Genomic DNA, 18,475 nt, shown 5'->3' with positions numbered 1-18,475 from the left:
TAGAATATAGATGGGAGGATAATTGAATCAATGTGGATAATTGAAACATATAGGGTACCTAATACAATTCAAATAGGAGGATTTTTGACATTTTGAGGGATCCGATCAAAAAACATACTTGTATCTTTGAATTTATATGATTGGTTAATGAGTTATTTAGTGACGTAAAGAGTAGTCAAATCGCTTGAATGAGTTTAATCAAATGTAGTCAGGTTGGGTCATTTCTCATTTCAGGTTCGAGTCATAACCAACGTGCCCATACAAATGAAATTTTGGTTCGAGACATTTGGGTTTTAATTAAATCGTTCTCCGGCGGAGTCGGTTTTTACTGTAACAACTCTATACCTCATGTTAAACTTAAAACCGTTGCAGCCTGGGCCCAAGCTCAATGCTATACGGCCCACAAGTCCACAGCGCATTGTTCTTTCCTGCGTCAGAACCTTTTGCCCCTCTTTCTCTCTCTTTCTTCAGACATTCTCATCCTCTTCACCTTGTTTTCTGCAAAGTGCAAACCACTTCCAGTTCCAGATTAAAACTTGAAGGTAAACCTCTTTTTAAAGTTTTAAAGGCCTAAAATGAAAACTTTAAGGAATTTAGCATCATTCTTTTGGTAATTCTATCTTGTAGACCATAATTCTTATCAAATGATCAATAAAAATTACAACTTTACTAACTGTTCAATTTTTGGTGGTTTTTGCAGTTTCAATTTCACAAGAATTACCGAAAATTGGGGAATTATTGAAATCTATGGAGTCAAAGGCGCCACCTTGTCACCCTACTTATGATTTGAAGGCTGTCATCAAACTTGCTCTTGCTGAAGATTCTGCTGATAAAGGTCCCTTTTTTATCACCATTTTCCACTTTTCCTTTTTTTTTTGTTTAATTTATTTAAATTCTGCTATTATGGGTCTTCATGAATTTAGAATAACCCTTGAATTTAAGGGGTGACGGTTTATGGGTTATTTATTGAATTTTGGGAAAGGGTGTTTAAAATGAAGAAAAAAAAATCATGAACAATGGTCTTTGTGTGGCAGATTGAGATTATTTAGGACATACAATTATAAAGTTGGTATTACATACAAGAGGTTGGGTTGTTATTAGTCCATTTTTGTATAATGGTTGTCAACTGAGAATGGTTTGATAAGAGGGTGGTCTATGGGCGTTCTTATCAAGGGCATCTTCATCTAGGAAAGATGCTTCGAATTTAATTGCATCGGTGTTGATGATGAGGTCTATAAATAAGTTTGTGTCGCCAGTCCAATTGCAAGAAATGGAATTTAGTAAAGGTTGGAATTGACTTGAATTCAGATGGTACAATTGTATAGTTGTTGGAAATGAGATGTAGATGTCTGTATTGACATTTTAATATGCTACTTTCTAGATGGTTGGTTGGTGATGCTGTCCTGAATTTTTATAATCTCAGATTTTTTTCTTTATCGTTCAGCGTGTACTTTAGGGCCTTGTCATTGAGTTGAATATAATTGTCTGCCTACTCCATATTACAAGAAGTTAGAAGGTATCAACTGAATGAGTTTAGAATTGGTCAAGAGATCAAGTAGTAACTTTAAATGAACTATCTGTAACAAGTGGCGTCAAGCTTATGATCACTCCATTACTAGTGAATCATAAAAGTTTGAACATTGTCCTGATCCAACGGTTGTTCTTTATAGGGGATGTGACATCTATGGCCACAATACCGGCTCAAATGCAAGTGGAAGCCCAATTTTTGGCAAAAGAGGATGGAATTATTGCAGGTATTGCCCTTGCAGAAATGATATTCCATGAGGTGGATCCTTCCCTAAAGGTTCGATTGCATCATTACATTTTATTGACATAGTGTTGCTTGTTCTGCTTTTTTTTTGGACCTCTAAACAGTTACATTATCTATCAGGTGGAATGGTGCCAGAAGGATGGGGATCATGTTCATAAAGGACTGAGATTGGGCAAAGTGTATGGTAATGCACTAGTGACATTAGCCATATCATTGAAAAAATATCCAAAATTTCTTCCCCAATAACCAAGTCTATGTTTTTGTGCAGGAAGAGCACATAGTATTGTAGTTGCTGAAAGAGTGGTTCTGAATTTTATGCAAAGGATGAGTGGGATAGCAACCCTCACCAAGGTATATGTTGATGTTGTGATATAGGGAATGCAACTGTATTCTGACCTTGCAGAAAGCTGATTATCACCTTGATGCTCTGCTCAAGTGCATGGACATTTGACTTGAATTTGACTTACAATTACCAAATATCTTAAATGAGTTCAATCCTGTTCGCTTGCATTGTAGATATTAACATGTCAGTCATTCATTATGATCGGTTGATAGATATTTCCGATTAGCTCCAGGCTCCAGTATATATATAGTGTGAGGATTATTATTTTTTTTGGAACATGTACAATATACTCCCTGAAACCATTCACATGTTACTGTCTTATATATCATCAAGCTCTTAAACCAGTATTTTGTGATTAAAATGTTGGACCAGATGTGTTGGTGAATTCACTAGTCTAGTTGATAGTTTTGTTGGTTGAATAGATTGTTATTGATGTATTCACTTGCTTCTAGGAAACAGAACTAAGAGAGCATGACTATTAAGAAGAGGAAAAGGACCTAAAGGTTGTGAGGTGAAATATACAAAATATACAATTGTATTAGAGAGACCTAAATTGTTGTTCAGCTTGCTTGTGCTACAAGATTGATTTTGTTAAACAGATCGCGGTGTCTAAAGTATGCTACCCACTGATATCACTAGGCTTGCATTATGTGCTATATTTTAATGGGTGCTTTGTGGGGTTTGGAATAGTTCTAATATATTTGTTTTGTTACAGCTCGTGTATGACAAAATAGCTAAAAGTTTCATTTGTCTTCAGGCAATGGCTGATGCTGCAAGTCCTGCTGTTATTCTGGAAACTAGAAAGACAGCTCCAGGTTTACGCTTGGTGGATAAGTGGGCGGTGTATATCTTTCTCCTGCTAATCAAGTTTTGTTAATGTTCCAAGTAATGTTGCTGACCTTGGTGTTCTTCTGCTGTTAGGTTCTAATTGGTGGAGGGAAGAATCACAGGCTTGGTTTGTTTGATATGGTGTTGATAAAAGATAATCACGTATCAATAGCAGGAGGTATCACAAAAGCCCTGAAGTCCACAGACCATTATTTACTGCAGAATAATCTCCAGATGGAAGTTGAGGTAGTAATTTGCTTTCCCTTTTTTTAGTTAGCTTGACTTAGGTGAGTCAAGTGCTCTGGAGGAATGTTGTAATTAAGGCAGTTGTGACCAAATTTGTAGCACTCTGATCCTGCTTTGTTTGAAACAGGTAGAGACCAGAACCCTGGAGGAAGTTAAGGAGGTGTTAGAGTATGCATCCCAGAATAAGACTTCCTTGACGCGGATCATGTTGGATAACATGGTTATCCCACAATCTAATGGAGATATTGATGTTTCCATGCTTAAAGAAGCTGTTAGAATGATTGATGGTAGATTTGAAACTGAGGTAGCTCCTAATCTACAGCTATGTATTGCCACTTGGGAATTGATATGTGACTATATTTTCTCTTATGCAAGAAAAGTTAGCATTGATGTGACATTATATCTGCATTTAACCTGTGCATTTTGATTAATGTTAAGTAAATATGGAAACAAGTAAAATATACAAGGATTACAAATGCTACTGCTAACAATCCTCCTCACCTCTTTTTCACCCCAATCAAATAAAAAGAAATCATTCACAATTAATTCTTAAAGGAATATTCGTTAAAGGGAACATGGAAGCTGTTATAGCAGAATCAATCTTCAGACATGCGATAATAAAATTATAAAAATACAGCCAGCAGATGCCTACTAGAATGAACAAAGAAGGAGGGCTTGAATGATATGTGAATACCATATCTGATGCTGTGTATTAGCAAATCTAGTTACCTGTGACTTGCAAAGTAGATTATGTGCTTTCGTTGAATGTTTCTAAAGCTGTTACCTTTGATCTTAGTTCTATTGTTTCTGTATGTTGTGGACCAGAAATAAAGTGTTCATTTTTACGAAATGTTGGTTGATTCTTGACATGTTGGCAGATTTTTACCAGTCTGGGACTAGATACATTATGTAACTCGTGAGGTCCTTTTTTTCTTTTGTTTAGTAATATTATTTTCTTAATTCATATCGTAACAGGCATCTGGAAATGTTACCCTTGACACAGTACACCAAATTGGACAGACGGGTGTGACCTATATTTCTAGGTAAGAGCAAAACCTTCTGGTTTTTCATTATTGACGTCATGTGTCATCAGGTTTTGATATTTTTGTGTTTAAGACTTGTGGTCCGATAAGTTAATTAGTTGAGCATGGTATTGTAGAAAAAGGATTCGAAAATGAGGCAACCAATTACCCTTTTGTGTAATTGAAGGATGCAGATAACTTAGCTTCTTATCTCTGGGGGCCATGGAGTATTGTGGATGCTCTTCCACCCCTAGTTTCAAATTAATGACTTTTTAGGTAAAAACTAAGCATGAATGATGAATTTGGTTGGAAACGCGGAGATAATATGAGTTTGATCTGATTAGCTTGCCGCATTCATTGATTCATGCAATTGGTCATACAGTAACTGACCCTATAGGTACCTGGAACAGATTGAAACTTACGAGCTCCTTGGAAGTTATCTTATCAAATAATAAAGTGACCTATTATAATGGGATGTCTAAATTATGAAATGGGCTTGTTAATTACAGTAGATTACTAACATACTACTGTAGTTGTTACTTGCCACATTCATGGTTTTAACCTTCTTATTTTCGTGCTGTCAGCTTTGTTCCTGTTTGCTACAACTCTATACAAGCAATCAATGCATACTCTATTCCTAAATTAACCATTCATATTTTAAAAATATTCTCTTGATTCTGCAGTGGTGCTTTGACGCATTCAGTGAGAGCACTAGACATCTCCCTTAAAATTGACACAGAGCTCGCGCTTGAAGTTGGGAGGCGTACAAACCGCGCATGATCTGTAGCCTTGTGAATTGGCATGTGGTGAAGTTTACCTCCACCCTTCTTTCTGACTATCTTTACTAAACAACTTTTAGTTCCTGCTAATACATGTCATGAACGCTGACCAAAGAGCAAAGTGCCCTTTGTTTTCTTGATACACTTGATTATACTGCACTATTAACATTGTGTTCAGTCCTTGTATCCGTACGTAATGACATTGCTGATGCTCATCGTAAGATGCTGTCTTCATTATGCTTCCCCATTCTCCCTTTCACAGCATGACTGTTACACCTAGACTCCACCATTTGCGGCCTCATACTAGTTCATAGTGTGTTACGACTGTATGCACTTTGGCGGAGCTTGATGGTGCTTAATACTCCATATGCTGCCCTTCTCTATAAAAATACTGTAATTTGGCATTCTTGTATCTTGTTGGTTTGATTTTGTACGGAATGACTATTGAGCAGTTTTGACTTTACTTAATGAATTAATATAGTGATTTTAATTTCCTTCTTTCTAGAATTTATTCTTCCATTTTCGTAAGGTTGTGCATCAAGGTTGTGCTACTATGTCGTCTATGTTGCATCAAAAGGTGGTAACTCTACCAATAGTTGCAAAAGCTCACCATGGACTTTGAATTTTCGCAATTTTGCATTAGCAATTCTAAAACTATACTTAATGTAACATTTTATTAGATTTGTTTCAATTTACTTGTTAAAATATTATTTTTTAGAGATAATATAATAACGTGTCAACTTAAATGAGAAAAATGGAATAATAAATCATAAACTATTTAATTCATTGTGAGCTTCGACATGATTCAAGGCCATGCTAATAGAAATTTGTTGTAGGGTTCTTTAAATAATTTTCTAAGCATAGACCAACATATAATTATTACATAGTATTGTTATTTTATAATAACAAAAGCAAACTCTAAAAAAAAATTAATAACACAAGCAAACACACTCGTGTGTCAACCCTAGGAGAAGTAAAAAGGGCTTTTGGGTCCTATAAAAAGGACCCATTTGGACTCCCTTATATAGTATGACCAAGTCCAACTTTGGGTCATAGTTGGGGGCCCATATTATACAAACCAAACGACAAAAAATTTCATAAGAAATAAAATATTTATAAAAAAAAACGAATCAAAACATTTGGATAATCTTACACAAAAAAAAAAAAAAAAAAAAAAAAAAAAAAAGGTGGTTATAAATTATGCAACATGCATGACCACCCAAAATAATACAAATAATAATTAGATTGTAATTAAATTGTTTAATGTGATTGCTTGGATGTACTAATCTATACTTTTGATTATTAAAATTAAAACAATTATAAGCCAAAGGAGTACGTCAAATCCTCTAGCATCATTTTCAATCATAGTTGTAGTTAAATTATTATGATTGCCATATCTATAGTGGTTAGTGAAAGTAATCATATATTTATTGTTTTTTGAAAGAAAGAAAATTAGTCCTATTATAATAATCCAAGTATTTGGGGGACAAAGAATGCACCAAAAAATGCCCTATTTGATATAATGCATTTGTAACTAAGTGCTTTTATGTAACGACATTTTTCATGTCACTCGTTATCTATAATTCTATATGATGTATGTTTGATTTTCGTGTTTTTTGGGAGCAACTCTTGGATTAGATTACCTTAGACTAGACTAATCTATTGTTTGTTATTATATTTGCTAATAACAATATTTTCGCAAATGAGTTTTTTTTTTATTTTTTTTATTTTGGGTATATCATACTTAATACTTAATTCGTACATGATGAGTTTGTTTCACCTAATATATTTATACTCTATATGGCAAACACTGAACTCATGAGATATTTCCATAACCATCATACTTATCTTGGTGCAAGGTACACCAAATGGTATTTTGATCATTTTGATGATTATTGAACATTTGGTATTTATTTAATTACTCCGAATCAAATTAGCAGCAACATAACCTTATACCCGAGTAGGTATATATAAATATAGCCTGATAGTGGGCCAATAAATATTGAATGGTGAAAATTTCATGAGCTAATCAAATGAGCTATACTATCCATTTCCTGCCATTAAAATATTGATTATGTGTGTTAAAACAGTGGCGTAAGTTTGATTTCACTTTTCTTAATCAAATCTTAGTAGCACCTAGCATCTTAATATTTAAGTAGATGGTGTAGTATGTGATTCTAATAAGGGTGCAATATGACCCAATATGTTGAGCAATATTAGAATAGTAATCTAATGACAGAGATATAGTTTTGGTTAACTGCTACAAAGTTTGTCTATCCAAAGTAGTTCTAATTTGCATGGTTTGAAATAGGGAATCGATTCTTATCTAAAGTTATTTTATATGAATTAATTAATTAATTTTGTCTGAAGGATGTTATTTGTGTGTAAACTTGTTAAACAAAAATTTGCTTGGATTTGCCTAAATCATTTGAGCTTATTTGAAATCATATTTGTTGAAATAAGTCAAAATAATTTAAAAATAAGTTGATTAAACATCACCTTAGTACATGTACATAAATGACTATTCTTTTTTAGTGAATGATACAAGTTAAATAATTGTAAGGTTTTGGATTTGGAAATCAATAGGGATTCGTGAATTAAATTGCGTTCTATAGGGACGAATTATCTTTTTCATCCAAATTTTGGCTCTAACTACAACTTCCAATCAATAATAACACTCCCATACACTTCCAAGCACGTTGATTTGATCATACAAGTTTTAAACGTACAAAAAACCTTAGTTTTAACATAATTTCTTTATATCAACCTCAAAACACACCATAAAATTTAAATAAATACTTTTGTGCCTACTCCGTAAAACAATATTTAGATAAACGTACCCTAAAATTCTCTCAAAACAAAACAAACATTTTAAGTCAATTTTTAGTACAATTGTTTCATTATTTGTGTATTTAAGTATTTAACAAAACTCTAACCACGTATTATGCTGGAAAAGGTGGGCCACAATTGATAGAAAACAAGAGTACAAAGGTCAAAAGTTGTCACTAATTAAAAAAATTAATTCTTGAGATAAAGCTAATGTTGACTATAATTGGAGGAACTATTATGCTAATTGATTAGGGGATTTTGCTCCCACCAATCGGAATGCGCCACGTGGGCCAATCAGGTCCTGCCAAGTGTCCCCCAGTTGGACCTCTCAGGGCTTTCCACGTGGCACACGCTTATTCGTCCACCCTGGACTTATTATGTCATGACACGTGGCATACTCCATGCCTAATGGAGAAGCCGGTCACCTAGGCCCAACTTCCGAGGGAAGCCCAATCAGCCCAAGGTTAACCTATACCTAGATTGGCACGTTTCCCGAGGTTATAAATACCTCCCTTAATCCTCATTAAGGGAGATTACGCAGATTACACACATTAAACACTTCACCTAGAGAGACCCAATCACTTTAATTTCCGCATTAATTACTCCTTAATCAAGTACTAACTTGACCGTCGGAGGCGGATCTCCAATCATCTGGTACAGGCGTCCGGTTCTAGTCTCGGAATTGTAACTCTCCCGCAGGACATCAGAAAACCCCGAAACATTTTGGCACCGTCTGTGGGGAGAGTACTTCTGAGATGGCACCCACGTTTGTACCGGCTCCTGAAGAGAGACGTCCCCTGGACGATCCTCTAGTTCAGTCGGACCACGATACTGAGAATGAATTTGAAGTTGAAGCTCACACAGCTTCAGACGGGACCCTAAGGGCCCGACGTACCCGTCATACCGAAAGGAGGGAACGGGAACATCTTCAAACTGGAAGCGAGCCAGCAGGCGCACCGCCTGTTCGGCAGCAGCCGACTGATGGGTCTGCTCCCATCACAAGGAACAAACTCATGACCTTCATGAGGGACTTCAAGGGAGAAATTCAAGAGTTGATCAACAAGAAGCCGCCTGCTCTGGACAAGGAGTAGTCGGCTAAGAAACCCTCCACTTCACGGAAGAGGAAGCCAGTTCAAGGGCGAGAGGCGACCCCTCATCCTAAATCTAGGAAGTGGGAGCCACCTGCCCTTGATTTCACAAAATACCGTTTTTCTACTCCAGGAAATAGGAAACCTGTTCGTCATATTCAAGCGGACGGGTCGAGGAAAACATACACAGACGCTCGGCTACTGCTAGAGCAGAAGAAGAGTGACCGATTGTCAGAGTCGGCCTCTACTTCAAACTTCCAAGACAGTCTGCGAAATACCTCGATGAGGCATACTCAGTCGTATCATGAGGGTCAGTTAGGCGGCACCTCCCGTCAGTCCGGCTTTCATAGCGACCAGGCGGTACCAAACTTACCGTTTGTACCGCAACAACAGTATTTTTTACAGCCACCTCCGTTTGGTGGACATGCAGCAAAAAATGTCCAACCTATGGACTGGCAGCTACGGTTGCTTAGACTTGGTGAACAGCCGTCGGCCTTCTCCAAGGAAATTACCGAAGCCGCTCAGCCGGCCAAAGTGAAAAATGTATTAGTAGGCGCCTATGATGGCACTACTAACCCAGAAGACCATCTGATGGCATTCACCAACCTGATGTACCTTCAAGGGTTGGATGATCCCACTTGGTGCAAGTGTTTCCCAGCGACTCTCAAAGGAATCGCACAACAATGGTTCGGCAACCTGCCGACTGGTTGTGTAAATAACTTCAAGACGCTTGCTTACTTATTCACCTCCAACTTCGCCATGAACATCCCTGCAAAGAAGACGACCCTTGATTTAGGAACAATTCAGCAGGGCGAGAAGGAGGGGCTTCGTTCTTACATCAGGCGATTTAACCTGATGAGAATACAGATTCAAGGGTTACCGGATGAAGTAGCCTATACTGACTTTTTCAGAGGTCTCAAAGACGGGTCGACCTTCAAATTTGATTTGGTCCGAAAGAGGGTGGCGACTCTTCAAGAGGCCTTGATTGAAGCGGAAGCCTATATATAGGCGACTGATCTTTGTATTACGGTAAAACAGTCAGACGGGAAAAGGTCCGACAAAAGAGAAGGACGACAGAAGCAGTCGTCAAACAAAGACGAGAAGAGAAAAGAGGTCTGGGCAACTGATTCCTCTAAACAGCCGTCCCAGAAGAAGAAAAAAGAATTCAAACCATACTCCCCAAAGTATGTGTTTAACAAGGATAGCCAATTTATCCTAAAGGAAATCAAGGGACGGATCTCAATTGAGAAGCCGGTCCCCATGAAGGGTTCTGCAAACAATCGGAACCAAGAAAAATTCTGTGATTATCATGAAGATGTTGGTCATCACACCAATGAATGCATCACTCTCATGCGGTATCTGGACCGCCTGGCTGAGCAAGGTGACCTTGACACTTATGTCAAGAAATCTACGGGGAACACTTCCTCGAAAAAGCAGTCGACCAAAAAGAATCAATAGGCCGACAGCTCCGATACAGATGATGCAGTCGTCTACACCATTGCAGGCGGCTTCTCAGGAGGCGGCCCCACTATTAGGGGCAACAAAGACAATATCAGACGGTTAGATGTAAATTCCGTTCACCAAGAACGGCCCTCCAAATATTCATTTCCTGAGATTGTCATCACCGAACAAGATCTAGGAGGGGTAAGAGGGCCGCATGACGACCCTATCGTTATTGAATGTAAAGTGGCCAACCAGAGAGTTGGCCGAATCCTCATAGATACCGGAAGCTCCTCAGATCTCATCAGTAGCAAATGTCTGTCGAAACTAAAATATCAGACTGATTGCATACATCCGGCATCCCACCCTTTAGTAGGGTTTGGAGGAGGAGTCGTCCACCCAGTGGGACGAGTGGATTTACCCATCCGCCTTGGCGAAAAAGGGGAAGGACGACACATGGTAGTCCGGTTCCTGGTAGTAGAAGAACTCTTGGCCTACAACATGATTTTGGGACGACCAACCCTGAATAATTCCAAGGCTGTTATAATCCCATCTCTTATGTTGCTCAAGTTTGAGAGGGATAATGGAACAGTCGGGTCCCTAAGGGGAGATCAGAGGATGGCCCGAGAGTGCTATCTCTCGGATGTCAAGCCCACTGTTATGGCCACTATGTCGAGCGGTGGAAAAATAGACCTTGACAATGTCAAGAAGAGTGCGCGTGTTCAAAAAGCAGGCGGCAAGAAGAGAAAGGCATCCCAGACAGGGGCCGCAAGAAAAGACAGAAAATAGCAATCATTGGCAGAGGAGCGGTCGGATGAATTCCGCCCTCAGCCAGCTAGTGAGCATACGGACCTGATCTTAGATGACTCGCGTCCTGACAGAACAATCAAGGTTGGGACGACTGCTCTAAGGTGACGACTTTCACAAACTATTGAAAGAATACAAGGACATCTTTGCATTCGAGGTCCATGAAATGCCAGGCATTAGTCCTGATCTGGCGGTACATAAACTGGCCGTGGATCCGAAAAAGAAGCCGGTACGGCAGAAGAAGCGGAACCATGGCGAAGAAAGAAGTCAGACGGCAGCCGCCGAAGTTAAAAAATTACTTGATGCAGGGTTCATTCGGCAATGTTACTTCCCAGACTGGGTTGCAAATGTGGTGCTTGTTAAAAAGCCGAATGGCACCTGGCGAATGTGTGTAGACTACACAGACTTAAACAAGGCGTGCCCCAAAGACAGTTACCCTCTGCCTAAAATTGATAACCTGGTCGACTCAACAGCCAGCCATGCTTTGATGAGCTTTATGGACGCCTACTCTGGTTTCCATCAAATTCCTTTATGGAAGAAAGATCAGGAGAAGACGGCCTTCGTCACTGATCAGGGGTTATACTGTTACACGGTCATGCCGTTTGGTCTTAAGAATGCCCCGGCCACTTTCCAGCGAATGATAAACACTGTGTTCTTTGATCAAATTGGGAGAAATGTCGAGGCATATATTGATGATATGATTGTCCAGTCTAAACTTCAGAAAGATCATCTGTCGGACCTCCGAGAAACTTTCGCCTCACTTAGGCGGCACCATGTCATGCTCAATCCCAGGAAATGTTTCTTTGGAGTTGAGTCTGGGAAATTTCTCGGATTCCTTATCAATCAGAGAGGAATAAAGGCGAACCCTGAGAAGGTGCAGGCGGTCATCGACATGCATTCGCCTCGTACCATCCGAGAGGTTCAGAAGTTAACAGGTTGTCTGGCGGCCTTGGGAAGATTTCTAAGCCAATCAGGCGACAAATGCCTATACTTTTTCCAGGCAATTAAGAAAAAGGCAAGGTTTGAATGGGGGCCGGATGCTGAGGCGGCCTTCCAAAAATTGAAAGTTCACTTGCATTCCTTGCCGACGCTGGTCAGCCCTTTGCCCAAAGAAGTACTCTACATGTACCTGGCCGTCTCTGATCATGCGTTAAGCGCTGTTCTCCTTGCTGAAAGGGACGGCTGTCAGCTCCCGGTCTACTTTGTCAGTCACGTACTGAAAAATGCCGAGTTGAGGTATCCTTTAGTGGAGAAATTTGGTCTTGCACTCTTCATGGCTGTTAAAAAATTGAAACCCTACTTTTTGGCACATGCAGTCGTCGTGTATACAGACCAACCTATCAAGCGGCCACTGACCATCATGGATTCGTCAGGCCGAATGATCAAATGGGCCATAGAAATACAGAGCCTCGAAATTACCTTCGAGCCTAGAAAAGCAGTGAAGGGGCAAGCCTTTGCTGACTTTATTGTTGAGATGACTCGTCCTCCTGACTCTCAAGTTCCAGACCAAGTCTGGAAGGTATATGTGGATGGAAGCTCTACTTAAAATGGTTGTGGAGCAGGCGTCATATGTCAGTCTCCAGAGGGCGACAGGTACGAGTATGCTCTACGCTTCAGTTTTCAGGCCTCAAACAATGAGGCAGAATATGAAGCTTTACTAGCCGGAATCCGCATGTGCAAGGCGGCAGGGGCAAGAAAAATAGACGCCTGTTCCGATTCACAATTGATAGTGAGTCAGTACAATGGCGAATACGAAGCAACCCATCCGGCCATGATCAAGTATTTACAGGCGGTCCGACAAGCAGTCGGCTCCCTTGAGGATTTCCATCTGACCCAAGTGCCGAGATCAGAAAACAACCAGGCGGATGCACTTTCAAAATTAGCATCATCCGCCTCCTGTGATACTCCTCGAACTGTTTTTTGGGAAGTAATGGAGAGGAGAAGCATTGAGGAAGACCCTATTGGAATCTTAGACAGAAGCTCAACCTAGATGGATCCAATCAGGGCATATCTGACAAATGGTACCCTGCCGGATGATCATCAACAGGCGGCAGCACTGAAAAAACGAGCAACCAGTTTTGAAATAATAAAGGGAGAACTTCACAAAAGGGGGTACCTTCAACCCTTCTTAAAGTGTGTTACTCCAGAAAAGGGGCGAGAGATACTAGATGATCTTCACTCTGGTTACTGTGCTTCCCATATAGGCGGTAGGACGCTTGTTCAACAAGCAAGGCGGTAGGGCTACTTTTGGCCTACTTTAGAAGCAGATGCGATGGAGATGGTGAAAAAATGTGACAAGTGCCAAAGGTTTGGCAAACTAATTAACCGTCCGGCTACTGACCTCACTACCATTCATAGCCCACTACCGTTTGCTAAGTGGGGCATGGATATTCTGGGTCCATATACGCCTGCTACAGGCGGAAGGAGGTACATACTTGTTGCCGTCGACTACTTCACTAAATGGGTAGAGGCGGAGGCTGTAAAGGGAATCAAGACGAAAGATGTAATTTCATTCATTTGGAAAAATGTCATCACTCGGTTCGGGGTTCCCATGTCTATGGTTTTTGATAATGGTCCCCAATTTGAGACGCCTGTTCTCAAAAGTTGGTTGGGTGACCAAGGAATTGCACACTACTTTGCATCTGTCGGCCTTCCACAAGCAAACGGCCAGGTAGAAGCCTTTAATAAAATCATCTCAGACGGTCTCAAGAAAAAGATTGAACGAGCAGGCGGCCTATGGGCGGATGAATTACCACATGTTCTCTGGGCCATTAGGACGACTGAAAAAGGGGCGACTGGAGAAACTCCATTCCTCCTAACTTATGGTGCGGAAGCTGTTCTTCCAATAGAACACTACGAGCCGACTCTTCGAGTAATGCTATATGACGAAGAGGCAAACTGGGAAGCCATGCGCCTGGCATTAGACTCACTTCCTGAAAGGAGGGGCAATGCTGTCTTGCGCCATGAAATTTACCGCCTGAGAATGACTAAATCATACAACAAAAAAGTACACAGGCGTCCACTCAAAGTGGGGGACTTTGTACTTAGAAAAATGGAAGCAGTTGGAAGGGCTAATGAGTCTGGCAAACTAACTTCCAACTGGGAAGGACCCTACCGAATCTGTGAAGAGGTCAGGGACGGTACCTACCGTCTGGAAACACCAGACAGCCAACCGTTGCCTCGAACTTGGAATGTAGATAATCTTAAGAAATATTTCTTTTGAATGATATAAATAGTCAAGAGCTACTTAATAAAAGTTTGCATACTTAATATTCAATTTTGTACTAAGAGGGGCACGCCTACTAACAAACAGTTGGCTACTCTCCATACTCAGTTTTCATTTTGTACTTAAGAGGGGCACGTCGCTTGTTTCACTCAACCGGCTACACTCCCATAATACAGTTCACCAAGAACTATCAAAGGCTCATAGCTAAAATGATCAGACCAGGCGCCAAGCCAATTGATCAAAATATAAAAATTCAATTCGACCTGTCCCAACGTTATAGCAGGCGTCCGACGGCATCCATCCGGATGAAATTCGTCGCAGAGAGCAGCTCCCTTTTTGGGTGGAACATTGTTCTATAAAATCATTACACGGAACCTATACGACTGTCTAACCAAGACAACCACGTGGCCGTTTCCCGGACAAGGATATCTCTCACTTAACTGACTAATCACGTCAAGCAAGTGTTCGCAGTAACCATCCGGGTCAACCGACCAACTGAACTACTTGGGATAAGAACAGTTGGTATTTTATGAGTTAAAAGCCAACAAACATTGGCGAATAAAGGGGAACAACCGGTACCCACCGCTTGATACCTCTACTACTCAGTTACTTGGCGACTAGGTAACAATCATGTTTACTTGGTCACTCCTTAAAAATTTAGTATGAAACTAAAAAGGTGTTCATACAGCACCTGTTCACACTAGATTAAATATGGCGGGGAACAGTCGGCCTAGACGGCCTAAAGTCTCTAGCCTAAAAACATGACAAGTAGGAAACCACTTTCCTACTTGGTTAGTTTTACAAATGACAGAACCGCCTGCCTAAAGGGGATCCAGTCTTTAAAATGGTTCGAATACCGATTGGATAAATGGCTGACTGATCGTCTAGCCTGGAAACAGACAACCAGTCGTCCAGGGGCATAGGCGGCGTGACTAACTATCCGTACCTGTCTGCAACTATCGGCCATGTAAAACAGTCGGTATAGTGTACAATTGGATATCAGAATATTCAATACTTAAACAAATTTGAAGCAAAACAAAAATATTCATTAAAAGGAAGCCGGTCATTGAAGACCGGCAAAATATTCAGAGCCCCGGCCCCCTAGCCGGGTAAATACAAACAAACGGCACGCAGGCCGGGGAAAGAAGACATAAAGCTTATGAAGGGGGCAGATCTTCAATATTAGCAGCTGCCGCCTGGTCAGCACTCTTTTTGCTGGACTCGGCTTAAGCTGCATCCTTCTTCAATGCATTACCCCCAAGCGGCACAAGCGCCACTACCGGCTGCTCCTCCTCCTCCAACGCCTCTTCCTCAGCAGCCGCCAGGATCTCTTGATTATATCTATCAGAACACTAGCGGTACGTTTTTTCCCAGGAGGCAAAGTCGGCATTGGGGAAGAGGCGACCCCAAGTCATGCGCTGGATTTGAGCAGAGTCTTCCATCATCTCCCGGAAAAGCTCTTTCTTTTCTTTCTCGGCCTTTTCCGAGAGCTCCTGAGTAAGACTCTTCTCCTGTGTCACCAGTCGTTCCTTTACGCTCGCCAAGGATTTCTCCAAGGTTTCGTATGAGGACATCTTTTGGCGAAGAGGTCTCAGCTCAGTCTTGAGGTTGTTGATGGTCGCCTCCAGCTCGCTATTCCTCTTCTGGGCCGCCTCTAACTGAGCCCGGATAGCGGCGGTAGCCTGCGCCTGATAATAAAGAATATCAATTGTCAAAACTTCATTTTGGGCAATTTGAAACATTGCCTTATCACAGTCAGAGGCGGCCATAGCTTTTGCAGCCTTTACCTCTTTGTTCTTCCGGTCAAGCGGCTTGCGAAGGCCGTTCACTCGGAGCAGGGCCTAAGTAAAAAAGGGGAACAGGCGTCAGTTTCCAAACAAAAAAGAAAACAGGCGTCCTGGAATTCAAATACTCAAAAATATGCTAAGTATACCTCAGCAAGGACCCCTGCAATCCCGTCTAGGTCAAGGGTGCCGACACCCCTGACCGCCTCCCTTTCAGCTGGAGGTAAGGCCTTGATCATAGAATTGGCCACTTCGACCAAGTCAGGCTCCTGAGGGCCGGCTGCATCAAGCATAAACAAACGGATTAGACCTAGTAAAGAAGGGAGCAAGTCTAAAATTTACAAGGACAATTTCATACTTCTAGGTGGCCCAGCTGAAGTTTTAGAAGAAGTGGCCGGCTGTTTCTCAGCCGCCGCATGTTTCCTGGCAGAACCAGGAGAGCTCACAACAGTCGTCCTCCAGGCTTTGGGGTCCGGCTGTTGGGAAGAAGAAGCTCTTGGAGCGCCCGTCTAAAAAAGAAGAAAAGAGTCAATATATGCATAAACACAACTCCAAAAAGAGGGTGAAAGGTTCGAAGCCCACCAAGGGTGCCCCCTTGTTGGGGGAGTCGGTTGAAGACTGTTGCATGATGGAGGCCCGCAACATGGCCGCCGCAGTCTTGGAGGCGGTAATTTTTCTCATGGCGTCCGCTGCAAAAACAAATAGCAAAGTTAATAAAAGTCATAATAAGAAATGCACGGAACAAAAGAGTATTCGACAGGCCGGCTACCTCTTGAGCACCGACTGCTGAGGCCACAGGCGGCCAAAAAGTACTCGTCGTAGAGCCATTTGAAGCTCGGGACGCAGTGCAGGGGTACTTGCTCTCGTACCCCTGAAGTAGAGTTCACCTTCGACTCTACTTTGAAGAGTCCTTTATCTAGGATCTCTTTCTTAGCCTTGGGGGGAACAGGCGGCATGCTGCGGCCGCCTGCAAGAAGGGGTGGATTCCTGTTCCACCTGTTGAAGCGCTTGTTCAGCTCTGTGTCTGAACTCTCAATGATAAGGAAGGTGCTCCGCCAGTCCTTCCATTTGTTTGCTTTACCTCTCGTCATGAGGTAGCCCCTGTGGCTCGTCACTTGATACCAGCCGGTACCGCCTGCCTTAGGGGTCCGGCTGAGGTAGTTCATGTGGGCGAAAGCCTTGAAGTTCGGCTCCACCCCGTGCAGTTCGCACCCGGCCACATAGCCGAGTACGTTGACCCAGGAGTTCGGGGCTAACTGCCATAACCCCAACTCATACCCATCCAAGATCCGCTGAACAGCCGGATGTAGTGGGAAGCGCAGCCCAGCCTTGATGGCCGCCTCGTAGCAGCCAAAGCAGGCGCCATCATAACTGGTACCAGCCGGCCAGACGACTGTGTCTTCTGGATCCGGCACGAACACTAAAAAGCCGGGGCCCATTGTGTGGTTTGCGATAAAGCTCTCCACTTTCTCTTGCATGGCCGTGATCCGGCCCCGAGGTACCGTGCAATAGTAGGGGGTATTTTGCTCTCGGTGAGAGGCGGATGGCTCCGCCCAATCGTCCCCCTTCTCAACTGCGTGAGAAAGCCTCGCCTCTTGTAGGAGACTGTTTTTCTCTTCTGTGTCCAGAGAAGCATGGCCAGAAGAGCTAGACTCGGAATCGTCCTCTGACGAGTCCGAAGAGGACGACTCCTCCCCTCTCCCGGAAGGGCCCGCCTCCTCTCCTTTAAAAGGAGCAGGAGAGAATGTAGAATTGTCAACTGTAAAATGGGAAGGGGTAACTTTGACTCCTCCCTCAGAACTGCCGGCTTTCAAGCCGCTTTGTTTCACTTCCACATCTGGCGCCTGGTCAGATGTTTCACTAATCGGCACCCTGTGGGAGGAGTCGTCTGAGTTTGAGATCCTGGCAGTCTTTTTTGTTCTGGCCATCATGCTCTGCATAGACACAGATACAATCGGACTTTGTATAAAGGGCAAAGATGGGTCCAGAAAAGGGCAGGCGGCACTCCTAGTCCTAGATTCAGCCGTCCCCGGTGACCGGCTGATCACTAACCTAGGTCGTGTCGTGTGTTTCCGTGGTGCCATTTCAAAAAAGAATAAAGTAAAGAGAAAATTAAGAGTAAGAGAACCGACGGTTACCTGAACGAGTGACGATTGATGAAGTTCTGAAAATCCTTTGCAGTCGGCTTGTCAGAGCAGGCGGTAGGCAGAAAGGGTCCAAAATGTCAGAGCAAGTTCAGGGGTCCGAATGTTCTCTCACAAAGTTTTCAAGTGTGAAAATGACCGAAGTCAACACTCCTTTATATAGGCGAA

General features: G+C 42.0%; 1 protein-coding gene across 1 annotated transcript; it reads left to right on the top strand.

Annotated features, from left to right (window-relative positions):
- Nucleotides 1-408: 408 nt before the first annotated feature.
- LOC110716285 (nicotinate-nucleotide pyrophosphorylase [carboxylating], chloroplastic-like) lies at nucleotides 409-5,487 on the top strand. Its single transcript, XM_021894895.1, has 10 exons — nucleotides 409-542; nucleotides 701-835; nucleotides 1,671-1,804; nucleotides 1,892-1,955; nucleotides 2,040-2,122; nucleotides 2,872-2,955; nucleotides 3,036-3,188; nucleotides 3,316-3,492; nucleotides 4,164-4,231; nucleotides 4,894-5,487. Exons 2-10 carry the CDS (start codon nucleotides 748-750, stop codon nucleotides 4,988-4,990), a joined length of 948 nt encoding a protein of 315 aa, XP_021750587.1. The 5' UTR covers nucleotides 409-542; nucleotides 701-747; the 3' UTR covers nucleotides 4,991-5,487.
- The last annotated feature ends 12,988 nt before the right edge of the window (nucleotides 5,488-18,475 follow it).

This window comes from Chenopodium quinoa, unplaced genomic scaffold (genome assembly GCF_001683475.1).
Source record: "Chenopodium quinoa cultivar QQ74 unplaced genomic scaffold, ASM168347v1, whole genome shotgun sequence".
NCBI classification, from domain to species: domain Eukaryota; kingdom Viridiplantae; phylum Streptophyta; class Magnoliopsida; order Caryophyllales; family Amaranthaceae; genus Chenopodium; species Chenopodium quinoa.
Note: the sequence above shows the minus strand (reverse complement) of the source record. Positions and strands in the feature narration are given on the sequence as shown.

Coding starts and splice junctions, on each gene's coding strand:
- LOC110716285 (XM_021894895.1), top strand. CDS start 748: ATGGAGTCAAAGGCGCCACCTTGTCACCCTACTTATGATTTGAAGGCT. Junction 1,805..1,891: donor AGGTGGATCCTTCCCTAAAG/GTTCGATTGCAT, acceptor ATTATCTATCAG/GTGGAATGGTGCCAGAAGGA. Junction 3,493..4,163: donor ATGGTAGATTTGAAACTGAG/GTAGCTCCTAAT, acceptor ATATCGTAACAG/GCATCTGGAAATGTTACCCT.